Genomic DNA, 17,639 nt, shown 5'->3' with positions numbered 1-17,639 from the left:
GATCACTGAAAGCAAAAATCCAGGCTATGTGTCTATCGACAAGTACATTTGACAACTAGTAACTACTACTTCAGCGACCAGCGAAGAGATGGGCCAGGAGCTGAGATTCGACCCTGCAACCGAATATAGGCGAGTGTACACACACACACACACACACACACACACACACACACACACACACATGCACACACATACACACACGCCCTGTCTTCACAATACCAAGTCAACAAAGGCATCTTTGCATTTGTTTAAACGTCGTGTGCATTTGTGGTCGCTTGTTTACTTACATGAGAATGAGATACGTACGCTTTAGTGAGTGCGCGTGTGTGCGAGACCTTCGGGAAGTCATGGTAGGAAGTTCCAGGTAGTCAGGTCAGGCAGTAGGTGGCCAGGTTGAGGTGGTGGTCAACAGTAGCAGAGAGACGTCCCAGAAGGTAGGTTCAGCCAGCCCAACTTGGGAAAAGACTTGTCAGTATACATTTATTATGTGAAGGGAACTTATTGGAGAGTGTTACTAATACTGTAAGTGAACATACCATCATAAAGAGAGTATTGATGAGTTACCTCTTCTTATTGTTACTTGTAGCATGAGCAGTAAGCCTACTGCAGAGTTTTTGTTCCTCCTTCACTTCACCTATATACATAACCTCTGTGCACTTGCATTCGTTGCTCAGTAACTCGGAGAATTCTCTGAGTGTCAGCTTGAAGTCCAGTGACCGCAGCGCAAGTCGGCATCTTGGTTTTTCTCCTTTGGTCCCTTGGGTGTTTTCTTATTAACGATTTCCTTCCTGAAAGGGAATTTAGATGCAAGAGTGTGATGCTTACTCTGGCAGTCGAGGCATTTCGGTTGAGAGGTAGAGGTGCAATCTTTAAGAGTGCGTTCTTCAGTGTCGCAGTTGGACCAGTATTTCTTTTCCGTCGATGGGCAGTGCTTGACGAGGTGGGTATATGCACTGGAGTTCCATAATTGGGCGATGTGATGGAACTGCTCTCGCTCTGTGGTAATATGAGATGCCTGAGAGGTGGAGATTTCGGCTTACTTCTGCTACCAACCTTATATCAACAATCTCAGAGAGCACTCCACTAACATCATGTACTATGTGACGTATGCTCACATGATTTAGAACGCCGCCTTTCCTGCAACCTTCAACTCCACAATCAAAGAACTCTTTCGCCTGAACACCCTGACACTGCACCATCCGCGGAGAAAATATTTCATGTGTCTTTTTACTAAACATGTGTTTAATGGTGAGTATATAGATATGACTTTAAGAGCGAGTATAGACAGAACTATAACATCAGGAGTAATTTCAGAGTCATAGTGGCAGCTAGAATCTTTAGGGGTAACAATCATTATCCACAATCTCCACCGCTTCTTCTCTCTTCAGCAAGCATCATGGGTCAGTCTTGCGTGCTGCTGCTGCTGCTGGTAACGTGGGCGGCCACCACCCACGCTCACCCACTACCCCGGCCACACCGCGCCCACACCAAGGTCAGTAAAGCCTTACTTTATAAAAATCGGATTTGTACTTTTTTAAAGACAATTTTGGCTTGGCATGTGGTGACTTATATATATATATATATATATATATATATATATATATATATATATATATATATATATATATATATATATATATATATATATATATATATATATATATATATATATATATATATATATGTCGTGCCAAATAGGCAGAATTTGCTATCTTGGCTTAAATAGCAACGATCATCTTGCCAAATAGGACAAACGAAAATTTGTGTATGCAATAATTTCGCCAAAATCATTCTGAACCTAACGAAAAAAATATATTTCATTGTGTTTGTTTAGTATTAAATTATTGTAAACAAATCTAAAATATATTTAGTTGGGTTAGGCTAAAATAAATTGCTCTTGTTTTAATAAGGTTAGGTAAGTTTTCTAAGATTCTTTTGTTGCAAAATTAAAAATTTTTACATTAACATTAATGAAAATAATATATCTTTAAACGTATAAGAGAAAATTTTAGAAATGACTTAATTTTAAATGAGTTCTTGCTAATTGACCAGTTTTACATATTCGGCACGACGTATACACATATATATATATATATATATATATATATATATATATATATATATATATATATATATATATATATATATATATATATATATATATATATATATATATATTCCAGCTATAGAGGTGGTACTATATATATATATAATATGAATAACTAAAATGTTAATGAACACTTGTCAATGTTCAATAATAGTACACATGGAGATAGAAACACAGAAGGCTGATCTATATATTTCGACCCCTTTACCGTGTAGGGGAGTAGGGAGTGTCAGATGAGTACTTGGGAGGACAGGTCTAGGAAGGATTTGGAAGACAGGCCCTGTAGAGAAGCTGAAAATTTTGGTAGGAAGTTCCTTTGTGCTATGTGATTCCTGTTTTGTTCTGGCGTTCTGTGTTAGGTTGGGCGCTGGTAGGTACTTCTTGAGGGCGAACTCTAAAATGACGTCTGGTTTGCATTGTCCCCGTGAGATGCTGAAACTGGTATTCTGATTTTGCGTTTGTAACTGCAGCTATTGTCTTAGTCCTTACTTGACCTGTCTCCCACGCGCTCACCTGACACTCCCTACTCCCCCAAACGGTGAGAGGTGCAACTTTTCCTATAAATTCATGTTCTTTCACTTGTGTATCTGCTGAAGAGGATCCCAGAAGGGGGTCGAAATAGAGAGATCAATCAGTCTCCTGAGTTTCTGTCTCTATGTGGGTTATTAGTGAAGGTATCTGGGTGTCTTGGCAGGTGTTGCAGAACAGTGGTGAGGCTGGCGGAAGGTCGTCTTGGTCTTTGAGGGAGACGGTGTTCAGGTTGGACCAGATGTTGCAACGACCCAACGACTACAACACTCTTATGCTCGAGTCTGGTGAAGAAGACGACCAGCTCTCAAGGTACTACTCCAGGGTGTAGTGAGGGACGACCTGCTCTCAGAGTACTACTCCAAGGTATAGTGGGGACAACCAGTTCTCAAGGTTCTACTCCAGGGTGTAGTGGGGACGACCAGTTCTCAAGGTACTACTCCAGGGTGTAGTGGGGACGACCAGCTCTCAAAAGGTACTAGTCCAGGGAGGGAAAGATGAGACAAGCAGTTATCAAGTGTTGAGCTGGAAGCACCAATGTCCTGCATATTACATAACAAATGGTCAATGTGGATCTTACGAAAGTTACTTGACCTTAAACAAGCCTTCCCAGATGTGCATAAAATCGCTGTAACAATCGCAACATTCAGGTGCTCAACCGCAGTATTAGAGTCAGCATTTTCAAGTCTAGCTATCATTAATCTGATAACACGTCAAGGCACGTCATCTGATAGGAAAGCGGAACTTGATTTTCTTGCCTCTCAATGTGAATAAAATAACGATATACAACAACAAGTAGATAAGAGATATGTTCCACCTGACCAGCTTAAACTGCTGAGTGTGATCACATCATCTTTACCTCTCCATTGTTTGCCTCACGAATTCGTAATGACACGATTGCAAACAAACCACACCAGGGGCGGGAATTGAACTCGTGGCGAGTGAGTCGCACAACTCTAGGCCAGCGCGTAAGCCACTGGTGGTCCATCTGGCTACAGTAAGATTCTTGGCTCTGCATATTTGTGATCTCTGTATTCAACACAACAGTGAGGGCGAAACGTTTCGGAATAAAGATACCTAACTGTTTCACATGTCTTACTTATCTATTTGCCTTAGGGCACGAATCAAGTAAAAATTGACACATGTCTCATCAAATTTTATAAAAACAGCAGAAACTACAGCTGTGTTAGTTCAGACACTGCAGACCACACTGATGTACTAGGATACCGGCAAATTGCCTTACTGAAATATAACTGATATTATATACTAAACCTTCACATGAAGCTTAGTTTATGCATCTATTTCTTGTTGTACATTTAACTTACAATAGTGTTGAACACTAGGCTATGATGAAGTTTTAAAATATCTCAATTATTTCTCAGATGCACTGCAAATACCAAATAATCTTTCCAAACAAAAATAATGACATGCAATGAAACTTGCATCAAATACAGTTGACAAAATGATAGGAGAAATGAAACTCAGGGAAGAGCCTGTGTATAGGATAGGATGTCCAGAGAGATGGTCATTCCAAAGTGAGAGAAACTCCAGCTCTGCTGGAAGAAAGCCCTCGAAGCTGCCATAAATGCTGAACTCTTGCTGGAATACTTGACGATATCCTCATTACCCTATTGAAGTCTCCTAACTAAGGCTGACACTTCCGAAGTCTCCCAGCTCATTTCAGTACTAAGATATCCACTCGACGTGATGGAATATGACAGGGGAAAAGATTTTGCTCCCGCTGTGTAACTATCATAAACAAGTGTAGCAACACACTACTAATGTATCCACTTTTGCTAGCTTAAAAAAAAAATACCTGCCCCTCTCCGTCCTGTGATTTTAGTTGCGGACCAAGGTCCAGGACCTGATAACGGTCCAAACTGTGGCATAGTTGCAAAGTGATATTTAACCTGTAGAATGGGCTGCCTGTTAAGCTGCAACCTCTTTTCAATAGCGCTAATAGAGCTGGAACCTCCTATCTGTGGCGCTATGGAGATGGAAACTTCCTATCCGTGGCGTGTAGAGCTCCAACCTCCTTTCCGTGGCAATGTAGAGCTGAAACGAATCCGTGGCAGGCATGACCCCTGACTCCGGGGGTTATGGATGGGTGAAGGACGGGCAGGCGAGGACCCTGGAATGGAAGTGGATAGGGCAGCCAGACAAACGTGTTCAGCACCGTTGTTCGTTCAGTAGGTCACCTGCCCTTTGTTCTGGCCCAACATGAAAGCCTTCGGAGAGAGAGAGAGAGGAACATTATGAACTAAAACAAAATAATCAGAATATCCTTTCTTAGTCTACAACATGGTACCACATGACAATGTGTCTGTCCTCACTAGATTTAACCATGTTAGCTGCAACACATTGTACCAGGTTAACTCTAGAGGCAACAGTGTTAACTAGAACATCATGTACTATGATAGAACCATAGAGGTAACGTTCTTAATTACAGTAGAGCACAATGTACCATGTTACAATAGGAGTTAACAGTGTTAACTAGAACAGAAAATATTTTGTTACGAATAATCAAGAAGTTTAGTCACCTCTGCTAATTTTGTGTCATACACTGATGAAAATTGCAACACAATCCTGCAGGATTTTGTAATCAGTGAAGATATAAAATAGTTCTCCCTGAGTCTACCATTAAGGTGTACCGTAGCTCGGTTGCTGGTGTACTCAACTCACACACTGAGGTCCGTGGTTCGATCCCAGGTACTGGTGAAAACATTAGGACGTGTTTACTTAAGACACCTGTTGTTCTTGTTTACCTAGCAGAAAAATAGGTACCTGGGTGTTAATCGACTGGTGTGGGTCGCATTCTGGGGACAAAATTGACCTAATTTGCCCGAAATGCTCTGCATAACAAGCGGCTTTCTATATAGTAGTATACCTAACTGATATCAATGATATACCACTATACTTTATACATGTACTTGTAGAAATAAAGATTATTATTATTGTTATTATAACGGAAAACAGTCACGTATTTTAATACATGTAAGACAACAGTGCAATAAGACAACATCATATACAAAGACACGATACAATTGCTAAACCTGAATTTATAATAAGGAAGACAACAATACAACGACATGGCAACACATAACCAAAATACAATGGCTTAACCTGAAAACTCTTGAAAAATGTTACGGGAAATGCCCTAAACGAGGGTTTCTAAATCTTTCTTCGCTCAAGGCTGCCTTGTGACCACCACCGACCTCTGTTGACCCATCACAGTCGCTGTTACTTGCGAGAAATGGCACTTATTCCACCTGTATTGTTCCATTTTTTTACATGTGGCACCACAGAAGTATACATTGGCCTCCCAGGGGGGAAGGATCATCTGGCCCACGTTGAGAATCACTGACCTATACCATGTATACCGCTGCACAAGAGTAGAAATTTGAAACTGTTACAAATTATCTTAGGACAAGGCACGGAAGGAGGCAGTGAAATTTTAACAAATATATATATATATATATATATATATATATATATATATATATATATATATATATATATATATATATATATATATATATATATATACATTGTATACCTATAAATGCTGCATTAGTAACCTCCTCCTACCAGCACTTTCTTATTAATACCCACCGCCAGTACCAGTTAGTGGTGCCCATGACGTTGCAAGTCCTCTTCCACCCTCCTCTCTCAACTCTTCCCTCTGTCTTCTATAATTTCTCTTGCTCCCGCTCTGGGATGATGGAGATATCTTTATAAAAAATGTCATTTCTCTTGTGACTGGGATAGGCTATCTCATTCACAGGAGAAATGATAATTCCCAAGTGATAATAACTCCAGCTGTGCTGGAAGGAAGCCATTGAAACTACCGTAGTTGATGAAGCCTTGTTGAAATGCTTGATGATATCCTTATTAACCTACTGAAGTCTCCCAGCTCAGGATGGCATTACTGAAGTCTCCCAGCTCAGGATGGCATTACTGAAGTCTCCCAGCTCAGGATGGCATTACTGAAGTCTCCCAGCTCAGGACGACACTACTGAAGTCTCCCAGCTCAGGATGACACTACTGAAGTCCTCTACCTCATACTGACAACTTTCAACATCTTGCAGAGCACCATCCTACATGATGGATTATGACAGGGAAACACAGCTTTTGTTTCCACTGTGTAATTATCATACACTGCAGCAACACACTGCTCATGTATTCAATTTTGATAAAAATAAATAAATACCCCACCAGAGGTGCCACGTAGCTCACTGGTAAGAGTATTCGACTTACAATAACAAGGTCCCGGGTTCGATTTCGTGGCTTGAAGAAACATGGGTAAGTTAAACCATACCCCGGCCGGGATTGAACCCGCGGTCAGAGAGTCTCAAAACTCCAGCCCGTCGCGTTAGCCACAATAAGATTCGTCCAACTAGGTATATTTCTACACTATAGGAAGGTTAGCACAGGCACCACTGTGACCACAAATGCAAGTTTTTTACAGACGAATCTCCATCTAGCGTGGCCGTGACGAACTCTAGCTCAAGTCCCTTCACTGCCGTCAACATGACTCACGAAATCGTAATGACACGATTGCAAACAAACCATACCCCGGCCGGGATTGAACCCGCGGTCAGAGTCTCAAAACTCCAGCCCGTCGCGTTAGCCACTAGACCAACTAGCCACAATAAGATTCGTCCAACTAGGTATATTTCTACACCATAGGAAGGTTAGCACAGGCACCACTGTGACCACAAATGCAAGTTTTTACAGACGGCCACGCTAGCTGGAGATTCGTCTGTAAAAACTTGCATTTGTGGTCACAGTGGTGCCTGTGCTAACCTTCCTATGGTGTAGAAATATACCTAGTTGGACGAATCTTATTGTGGCTAGCTGGTCTAGTGGCTAACGCGACGGGCTGGAGTTTTGAGACTCTCTAACCGCGGGTTCAATCCCGGCCGGGGTATGGTTTGTTTGCAATCGTGTCATTACGATTTCGTGAGTCATGGGTAAGTTACTTTGCACCCCAGCTTCCCTGTCCATCTAGCTGACTTTGGAAATGGTATTCTGGGGAAAGAGAGTTAAATAACTTCAGTACCTACTGTAATGTTATATACTGTGCAAGATACTCCAGTACCTTCACTAGTATCTCTCATTGCTTTACATTAGTGCCCTCACTAGTACTCTCACCCGTTCTGCCCCAGTACTTACCTATATTGCTCGTAATTACTATTGCTCATCAAGACTACCCCAACCAGTGCCCTCCACCAGTACCTGAAGATGTGGCCTTCATCAGTACTCAATATCGTACTCGTCGTCCACAGGTTGCTGTATGAAGTGCAGGAAAACTCAACAGATGGCAGCACCTCCCTCTCTCCGAATCGTTTACGCAGAATGGCTAAGGTTCGTTATTATTTTTTTTTGTTTACACTTTCTTCTGAATATTTTACTTACGCATTCTTCTACTGCAGTAGATTTTAACCTTTTTCAGTGATGGCGCCGTCAAGTCACCTATATTCTGTGGCACCTCTAGTCAGTTTTCAATTAGAACCGCTTCCCAAGAGTACTTAATTAAATCTAAATAATAAAAACAATAATAATATTAACAATGTAAACACACAAGCGCGTAAAACACACAGGAAATATAAAATATACAAACCTGTTACTGGTGAAAGACATGATACACAAGCATTATACTTTCTCTGACGATGTGTGTAAGCACATGAAATCGCTCAGGTTATATTTCCTGTTTTTACTGTGGTATTTTTTTTTTTCATATTTGTAATCACCTGTTTTATTGTGATTTCTTCCAGATCACAATAAAATAAAGAAAACTAACTTGTCTTCTGTAACTTTCTTAGTTAGATATTTGTGCTTGGTGTGACTGACAAATATTTTTGATATTGGTCAGACATACTCTCATTTCTTCCTCGGCAACGTTGACTATTATATAAACAAATGGGCCATTGATACCTTCTACTTTGCCTCAGAAAATTTCCCCTCCTATCTGTTGTTGTCTTGCAACATTGCATAGCTCCTGACAACGCACGAGCGTGTGAAAGATCTAGAGCTAAAGATTTCTATCTCCACATGGCTTGTTCTGCATTGTTAAGATCGTCATTTTGCGATACATACATACATACATACATACATACATACATACATATGCAATAAGATCACAGTAAACAGGTGATTTCAGAATATGCAAAACAACCACTGTGAAAGAATAGAGAAATTCCAAGCGCTTTCGTGACTACTCACATTATCAAGGAACATTGTTCCTTGATAATGTGAGTAGTCACGAAAGCGCTTGGAATTTCTCTATTTTTTCACAGTGGTTGTTTTACATACATACACACACAAACACACACACACACACACACACACACACACACACACACACACACACACACACACACACACACACACATATATATATATATATATATATATATATATATATATATATATATATATATATATATATATATATATATATATATATATATATATATATATATATATATATATATATATATATATATATATATATATATATATATATATATATATATATATATATATATATATATATATATATATATATATATGCAACAGGGAAGAGGTGCAGGCAAATATTGTGAGAACGTGTTTAAAGTGAACATTTAAGAACGTTGTTAGATTGATATCCTTGATTTTTGTTATATTCAGGAAGACGTCACTGCAGTCAAACTTCGCCCCTATGACATTTATGTAGGTTATAGCTGAATGTTAAGTCTCTTAATTCACTTTGACGGAAGTGCCAGTAGTAACATTAATCTGTCTACAGACACATGTGCAACATTTGGGTATATTTATTGAAGAATAAAGATACCCATGTGTTGTATAAATGTCTCACTTATCAACTTGTCGGTTCTATGAACCATTTATCTCCAATTCCAATCTTTCTTATTTTCCAACAGTGAGAAAGACGAGTATATGGAGGAACACTGTTCCTCCTCTGATAAACAGCCACAGAATCCGGCTCATTTGAAAAATAACTCTCAGATTTGGCCACCTCTATTAATATTTTTCCCGAACTTAGTCTTAAAGGGAAACTGACTGGTAGTTTAATGTATAAATCAGGGTTATAGTAGAGTCATCTACATAGGCACGAGATTCCGGGGTGAGGTGAAGCAGGTGGTTGAAGTATATAGCAAGAGACCAAGTATACTTTCTTACGGTACGTTGACACTGGCCACCTCACAGACTGCTTCATTAACAGCTACCCTTAAGAGAGGCACTTTGAAGAAAGTCAGTCAGGAGATATAGAGTGGAGCCCGAGATACATAGTTTCTGCGGTTTTGTAATGGCGCGGCGCCATAACTGCTCAAATGCAACAGCATGGTCTACATGAATGATTTTATGCTGGTGCTCCGAAGTGTAGGGTCAGCACCTCAGCTGTTAAAAAATACTTCTTGAAAAAGAAACTGAAAGCACATTATTCATTCATTCACTCTCTATCCTTGACTCCTTTCACCCATTCATTCTCTGTCTATCATTGACTAACACACCTATTAATAAAAGATAGTCTTTAGTCTAGGCAGATATAGGTAGTTCTCAGCAGATTGTCTCTGCGAACTTCCAGGTCTTCCGTTAGCTGTCTTTTCTATGTACTCTTTTGCTTAGTACTGGGGTTGTGTTTGCAATAAAAGTCATTTGAAAAAACACAAACTTAAAATATAAACAGCTTTGTTTAAACAATGGTTACCCCGTACAGATCATCTGCACAGAAACCAGTATTTATAAATTAAACTCTACCTTATAAGTGAAATACTCAACTTGTCTTGAAGTCTTACCTTTCTTCTCCAGAAACTCAAAGACGAAAGCGAGCAGGAAGAAGCAAGCAAGGAGCAAGAAGCAAGCAAGAAGCAAGAAGCAAGCAAGGAGCAAGAAGCAAGCAAGGAGAAAGGAGAAACCAAGGATAAAAGAGTAAGCACAGAGAAGGGAGTAAGTAAAGAGGAAGAAGCAAACAGTGAAGAAGGACTGCAGAGGCGGGAAGCTCAAGAAGCAACTGGTCGACAGAGGAGGATGGCCATGAGGAGCCGTGAGGTAAATGTTTGTTGATACCTGGCGTGGTATGGTGTGGGTGGTGGTAGGGATTGGTGGTAGTGGATGGTGTGGGTGGGGTTGATGGATGGTGGTGGTTTTTTGTTGGTGGATGATGGTAGTGGATGGTGTGGGTGGGATTGATGGATGGTGGTGGTTTTATGTTGGTGGGTGGTGGTTGTGAGTAGTAGTTTTGAGTGATGGAGGATGGTAGTGAGAACAATGGTTGTGCTAAGTAGACGTAGTGGAAGTACACATCAGAGCATTAGTAGTAATAGAACTAGTATACGTTGTTTAATTAGTATGAGTTTAGTATAAGTAGAAACTATTTAATTAGCTGAAGCATCATTATAAGTATCAGCAGCAGCAGCAACAACAACAGAAACAGCAACAGAAATTAAAGCAACAGCAACAGTGATCATTAAGCTGTGATCAAGGCTGTAATAATTCTCCAATTTGGATCAGTGAAAGTGCAGCAGTGTGCCTTGTAACTGCAGGAATGTACAACACTAACAATGTACACTTTTTGAACTTACAACTGCAGGTGTGTACAACACTGCAAGTGTACACACAATTTGCTGATCTTACAACTAGAGTGATGTATAATATTACCAGTGCATACCTACATGTACCTATTGACTTTATAACTGCAGTGATGTACAATACTACCAGTGTACATACTGCTGACCTTGTGACTTCAGGGATGTACAGTACTACACTACTGACCTTAAAACTGTAACGATGTACAATACCAGTGTACACCTACTCAGAGCCGGATTACCGCATAGGCAAACTAGGCATTTGCCTAGGGCCCCGCGCATTTGGGGGCCCCGCGGTCCAAGGGGTTCAGGTGCTCATCCAAGACTGCGCACATGGTGCAAATGCAAAGGAACACGAACAAGACACTTCAGAAAATTGAAATTGAAATGGCTACTTGTGCTAACCTCTATGCAGGCTTAGTGGAATTTGTAAGCTCACTTCGCAATGATGAAGCTTTTGAAATGTTTGAAGAGAAAGCTAAACTGCTGGTGAAAGACTACAGTTACCGGGCTGATCATCAGCGGTCAAGCTGGAAGGGGTCGCTTCGCTTACACGTAACTCAAAGAGGCCCCGCCAATCTGAATAGCCTAGGGCCCGGAGACTTCTTAATCTGGCCCTGCACCCACTGTCATCAAAGAGCTGGAATCCTCACAAAACACATGCAGCAGACAAGTGTCATACTGATGCGATTCTCCGCTGATGGAAGGCCCATGAGCAGGGGTCGTGTGCGTAGTGGCTTTCCATACTCACTGTGAAAGAAAATAAAATCTCTGGGGCCAGCCAAATCACGGTGCACTGCCCTAGAGTTGAAGGTAACTTGAGAAATACTGAAATGCTTTTCACCCCAGGGTCTACAATGCGACGATACCCTCAGGTGTATCAGTCGTTCAGCAACCCTTCCTCGTAGTCAACGCTGGTGTATCAATTTGGCTAAGAACGTCAACTGTATAACTTGTGACGTTGGAATAAAATCCTGATTAGCTGACTATCTTTTGTACAATTTGCTCGACAGGTTTACGTGTTCTGATCGCACTTGTATGAACCTCATGTATTATTGCATTTACTGGAGTTATGATATGTTATAATTCGTTAAATTCTTATAATTCTCGCACACTACAGACATCTGTATGAGAGTCAAGTTCCTGTCTTGCTATTAACTGGCGGAGGACTGAGCCTCCACCACTTCTTGCGCTAAATATTCAATGTGGGTTAAGGACTTCGAATAAATATACTAATCCAAAATATGATGTCTCCCTTAGATAAATGCATTATATTTACAAAAAAAAAAAAGCACAAAACCAGTGTGGATTATTGAAAACTTCTTAGCCTTCTCCACCTTACTGTGTGTCTGGAGTATACAAAAATTATGGATGCAGTAAGAAAGCTATTAGCAACGATGGGTTGCCTGCGGAATGTAAATATGCTTCTACTTCTCTTACAGTCTTCCTGAGCATATTAATAAACACATCCATTATATACAAGGTCATACTCAACATTATCTTAAATGTACTCGTTATATCTATCTCAGAAACACACATATGTATATATCTGTCAGCGGCCATGCCAAGTGATCTTGTGGTTAACAGCTACCTTGTCCCGTCTAGTCACTCCAAAGTTTTTCCTCATATGCTGTTCCACGTGAATCTTAAACTAAGATTCACAGCTTTAGTGCACACTGCGCTTCACAAATATCGTGTTTACGTGTACGTGACGATAAAGACAGTAACCCGGAGTGGCGGCCGTACTGGCGATACTACAGAGTTCAACATATTATTGCTAAATAATGAAACGATTAAAATCTTCAGAGAAAATGGCAGAAGCAGCTGTGAAGTGCCGAGATGATTCTTATTCACGTGAAAGGTGAGATATGAAGAAAAGTTAAGGTTAATAAACGGCGCAGACCCACGCAAAATAAAAGTGGTAGGATAAATTAACACTAAAAAAATAAAATTCTTTATTTCCACACGATATATCGTTTGTACAAAATTCAATGGCATTTAATATAGGACATGGAAAGCCCCTGGGTAGGCTTAAACCTAACTTAAGGCTAAGAGGACAATAACATTTTATATGCATGCATATAAGATATTAAATATATACACAATAAAATAGATTCAATAACTCTGACTCAAATGACTATGTAAACAGACAATATATAACATCATACATGTCACTTAGCCTATACTTTATTAAAATTTATTCACTTAATTCAAAATATATATTGCAAGAGTGACATTAGTTACTTGGATTAACACAAAATATGATGAGACAGTCTATCTATTAATACATGGGAATTAAAGGAGAGTTTGACGTATCTAGATTTCTGGTTGTACAAGCAAGACAGACAATTACGCACGTACTAGATCAACAGAAGATGAGCTTCCACACTTTTATCAACATTTATTCAGCACTAGATCCATTATTATCATCATCATTATTATTATTACTTCCTACTGTTTCAGACACCGTTGTCTCAAAAGGTAAATGCTAGTGTGTTGGGAAGAAGAGGGATTAAAACGTAGCAGACAATGAAAATACTCCCAAATGTTCTTTGCCGATGACAATTTTTAAGAGATTCTGAGGATAATCTGCAGTGGCTGGTGGAGGTGACTGGGAGAGTATGAAAAAAAGGAAATTAACTGTAAAATGGCTCCTCGTGTATTTTACTTACATTCTGTAGTCACTGATTGTACAGAGAGGGAAAGGGAATTCTTGTATAGTTAACATTCGTGTATTTGTTATTGTAATCTGATGCTCTCTTTAATATTAATGTAAATAACTCAGTTTACCTTATTAGTATTTTATCTCCTTTTATTGTACCTGATTTTCACAGTTAAGTTACAGGGACCTCAATGGAAAAAAAGTCATCGTCTTGACTTTTTTTGGGTTTATCCTAGTTAATTTACACTATGTATAACTGTACATATGTGGACTTGTACCTAAATAAACTTACTAGCTGTGAAGCCGCTATTATTGACTCTCCTTCGCAGTCTGCTCGCCGGACACCTTCCAGAAGTGCACATGACAGATGCCATGATCCATCGTAATAAAACATTTGTTTCCATTATTAATAAATATAGTGTTCTTTCTTAAAATATTTACAAATCCTTGGAGACGCTGTCTCCTCATATGAATACAGAATATCCGAATTCGACTGAAACAATCATCTGAGCAAGTAATGTTCATATCTTATTTCCTCTATATATATGGATTATTCTATGTAAATTACGTGTCTGTATATTATATATGTCTAATGTAATAATAATAGTATTAGTAATTGTTGTTGTAATAACAGTTGTGGTATAATTTTTAAGCTTTTATGATGATTAGAGATATTTGTTTTGTTCTTACAGAAGGGAGAACGTAGCAAGGAGAGGAGGTGCAAGCCGAAGAGGGAAAGGCGACGGAGGCCAAGCCAGGAGAGAGGAAGAGGGAGGAACAAGAGCAGGGAAAGGCGACCGAGGCCAAGCCAGGAGAGGTGTGATGAAACCACTACTACTACAACCACAACCACCACTACTACCCCGACCACAACAACCACCCAACAACAAGGCCGGTGAGATGGGTCAACAGCTGACCAGGTCACACAGAAAAAAAAGTGACCAAGAAGAGATATATTTTAAAATTAAAAACTATCGTATTTTTTCTAACGAGAATTGCGGTCCCACCTCTGCAAAAACAATACAGAAAGTGACCCCCGTAATACCTTAAAAATAATAGTAATTTAAGCGACGTGGGAGGCAAAAAAAAAAAACAAGATAAAAAAAACGTGATATCTTAAAATAACAATGACCCATGAAGAAAGAAATTAAATTTCAAATGTTTATATGATCTCACAGTCACATTGCTAAGGAACTGCTCCTCAGGAATGTGACAGAGATCATGAAAGTGATTGTAGATTTTTGATACCTTTCATGGTTATAAAATTAAAATATAAGACCAGCCTGATTCAGAGACACAAACATTATATAGAGGAATTTATTGTGTGAGTAGTATTGGGAATTTGCAAGTGCAGGTCCGGCACAGTAAGCAGGTCCACCACAGTAAGCAGGTCCACCACAGTAAGCAGGTCCACCACAGTAAGCAGGTCCACCACAGTAAGCAGGTCCACCACAGTAAGCAGGTCCTCCGGGTCAGTCCTTCAACACCTCTCACACGACAGTTTTACTCTAATGATACAGTAATATTTTTAGCCCACTGTTGCAGATCAGTCGTAATCAAGATGTGAAGACGGAACATAGCTATGACCTGAAGCTAAGAATAATAATCATGATTTTCCTAGTTAACAGATTTTTTTAATCTGTAGTACTAACATTATTTTTGTTTAGTCCATTTTTAACTAGAGAACAACAATTTAGTAGTGTAGCAGCATTATATACTTCCGTGAAAATACAATCAGCACATCGATATCTCTATTGCAAAAATTATTGCTTAGTTTACATGAAATAAAGCATAGTGTTATTCTTCATTTTATTCTCACCTAATTTATCTGCAATGCAATGATTTGTATTTCGGAAAAACATATAGGATTATGAAAATTAATATTCACATGCTTTATCATCATCATAATAGCAGTAATAAATCTATTTTTACAAGTACAAGGTATACAGACCATAGCTGACATCTGTGCCATACTGCTATAGAAAGCCCCTTGTTATGCTGAATATTTCGGGCAAATTAGGTCAATTTTGTCCCAGGATGCGACCCACACCAGTCGACTAACACCCAGGTACCCATTTCATACTGATGGGTGAACATTGACACCAGGTGTCTTATGGAAACACGTCCTAATGTTTTCCAGCAATACCCGGGACTCGATCTGCGGACCTCAGTATGTGAGCTGAGTGCGCTACCGATCGAGCTATGGGACATCCTGAACTGATTGAGCTCATCGATTAGCAAACCCCTCACCACTTCTACGCAATATTTATGTAGCTACGTCATAAATGTCAAAATTTAATTTGTAAAGCTAACAAAATGTTGGTGCGCATTCCCTGGATTCACTATATGCCTCTGAAATATGAGCACAGCTCACAGGATGGGCACAAGTTCAGCAATAAAACTATCAAATTAAACTTACTAGATAGCACAACAAAAACTAATCCAGATGTATGCCAAGATGAGCACGTGTAAGGGGTTGCTGAGCTACAATGAAGCCTAGCAAATAATTATTCGAGCCAGCAGACTAACAGATAAATGAAGTTATGTGAATGTACTGTATCCAGACTCAGCCAGTGCAACTCCAAAATAAAAGCCTATATGAAAGTTGCATTATTACAAAACAGTGGAACGCAAATTTCTTTTATTGCGTAAATTATGCTCTCGTGCTGCATCCCGTAGCCCGTAGTGCCAAGGTTACACAGACATAATTGGAGTCAGGAACAGTGTGTACTCTGGTGTTACCTGTGTTGTTTTAGTATGCATTTTACGTGCAACACTTGGGTATCTTTATTGCAACAAAGATACCAGTGTTGCGCATGTATCTTATTCATCTACTTCCCGGTATTGTTTAACATTAATATAAGAATGACGTGACAGGGTGGGCCATTGGTCTAAGCAGGGAGTTGACACGGACCTGCCTTCCATGGGCCAGTAGGCCTGATGCAGTGTTCTTTCTTTCTTATGTTCTTATAAAAAGCCTTGTGGTAGAGGAGAAATACAGGTTCAATGCAAGGAAGAGATGGGTAAGTCCCGTTGCTTGCATCAAGAGCCCCTCACCCAGTAAGCTTGGTGAGGTTCACCAGCATCAAGGAACCTTCAAGGGTTTAAATATCAAATTTGCTGTCTTTAAAGGTTCACTTTAATGGCTCCATTAGTTACAATTGCGCATCCATTCGCGAGAATTTTATGACAGTTCAGCAGACAGTTTCAAGATTTTCCAAATCTTTAGCTATTCAACTGATACGTAACAAATTCATAATTAATAAGGCTTAATACGAGCCTATTATGTTTAATAACTCGAGTCGTACAAACTAACACACGTATTACTAAATAACGACACTTACAATCAGGTGTCTCAATGCCCAAATTTGCTCATATTTGATGGTGTTGCAAAAACTAACATGTTGACCCTTCGAGGAAATAACACAATTTTCAGAATAACGTAACAGTAGAGCAAAAGCGCACATTAATTCCGTAGTCCCCCATAACCTTCAGATTACTGCATTAAAATCTCTCTACCTAATTGTGGAAAATTATAATTTTCCTAAATTTAGTGCAAGAAAATTAACGTAATATTTAAAATGTATTGTTAGTGTGACTGAAAATAAAAATGGAAATTACAAAATAAACCGTCACAGTGGCAGGGGAAGAGACTGAAAAATATGGCGATGAGCCGCTGGTGGTAGAGTTAAGTGTTACTGGGTGTCTACGAGGCCAACACAGTGTAGGGAGGCCTCACTAATGGATCTAA

General features: G+C 39.5%; 1 protein-coding gene across 1 annotated transcript; it reads left to right on the top strand.

Moving 5' to 3' along the window:
* Positions 1-338: 338 nt before the first annotated feature.
* LOC128696646 (splicing regulatory glutamine/lysine-rich protein 1) lies at positions 339-14,890 on the top strand. Its single transcript, XM_053787968.2, has 6 exons — positions 339-434; positions 1,389-1,492; positions 2,802-2,947; positions 7,924-8,002; positions 10,451-10,690; positions 14,581-14,890. The coding sequence occupies exons 2-6, from the start codon at positions 1,397-1,399 to the stop codon at positions 14,785-14,787; spliced, it is 768 nt and encodes a 255-aa protein (XP_053643943.1). The 5' UTR covers positions 339-434; positions 1,389-1,396; the 3' UTR covers positions 14,788-14,890.
* Positions 14,891-17,639: the final 2,749 nt, after the last annotated feature.

The sequence above is a fragment of the Cherax quadricarinatus genome, chromosome 46 (genome assembly GCF_038502225.1).
Source record: "Cherax quadricarinatus isolate ZL_2023a chromosome 46, ASM3850222v1, whole genome shotgun sequence".
NCBI lineage: Eukaryota > Metazoa > Arthropoda > Malacostraca > Decapoda > Parastacidae > Cherax > Cherax quadricarinatus.
Note: the sequence above shows the minus strand (reverse complement) of the source record. Positions and strands in the feature narration are given on the sequence as shown.

Bases quoted from the DNA above. Each gene is read 5' to 3' on its own strand.
- LOC128696646 (XM_053787968.2), top strand. From the start codon at position 1,397: ATGGGTCAGTCTTGCGTGCTGCTGCTGCTGCTGGTAACGTGGGCGGCC. The intron at 8,003-10,450 runs GTTCGTTATTAT...TTTCTTCTCCAG, and splicing joins GTTTACGCAGAATGGCTAAG to AAACTCAAAGACGAAAGCGA. The intron at 10,691-14,580 runs GTAAATGTTTGT...TTGTTCTTACAG, and splicing joins TGGCCATGAGGAGCCGTGAG to AAGGGAGAACGTAGCAAGGA.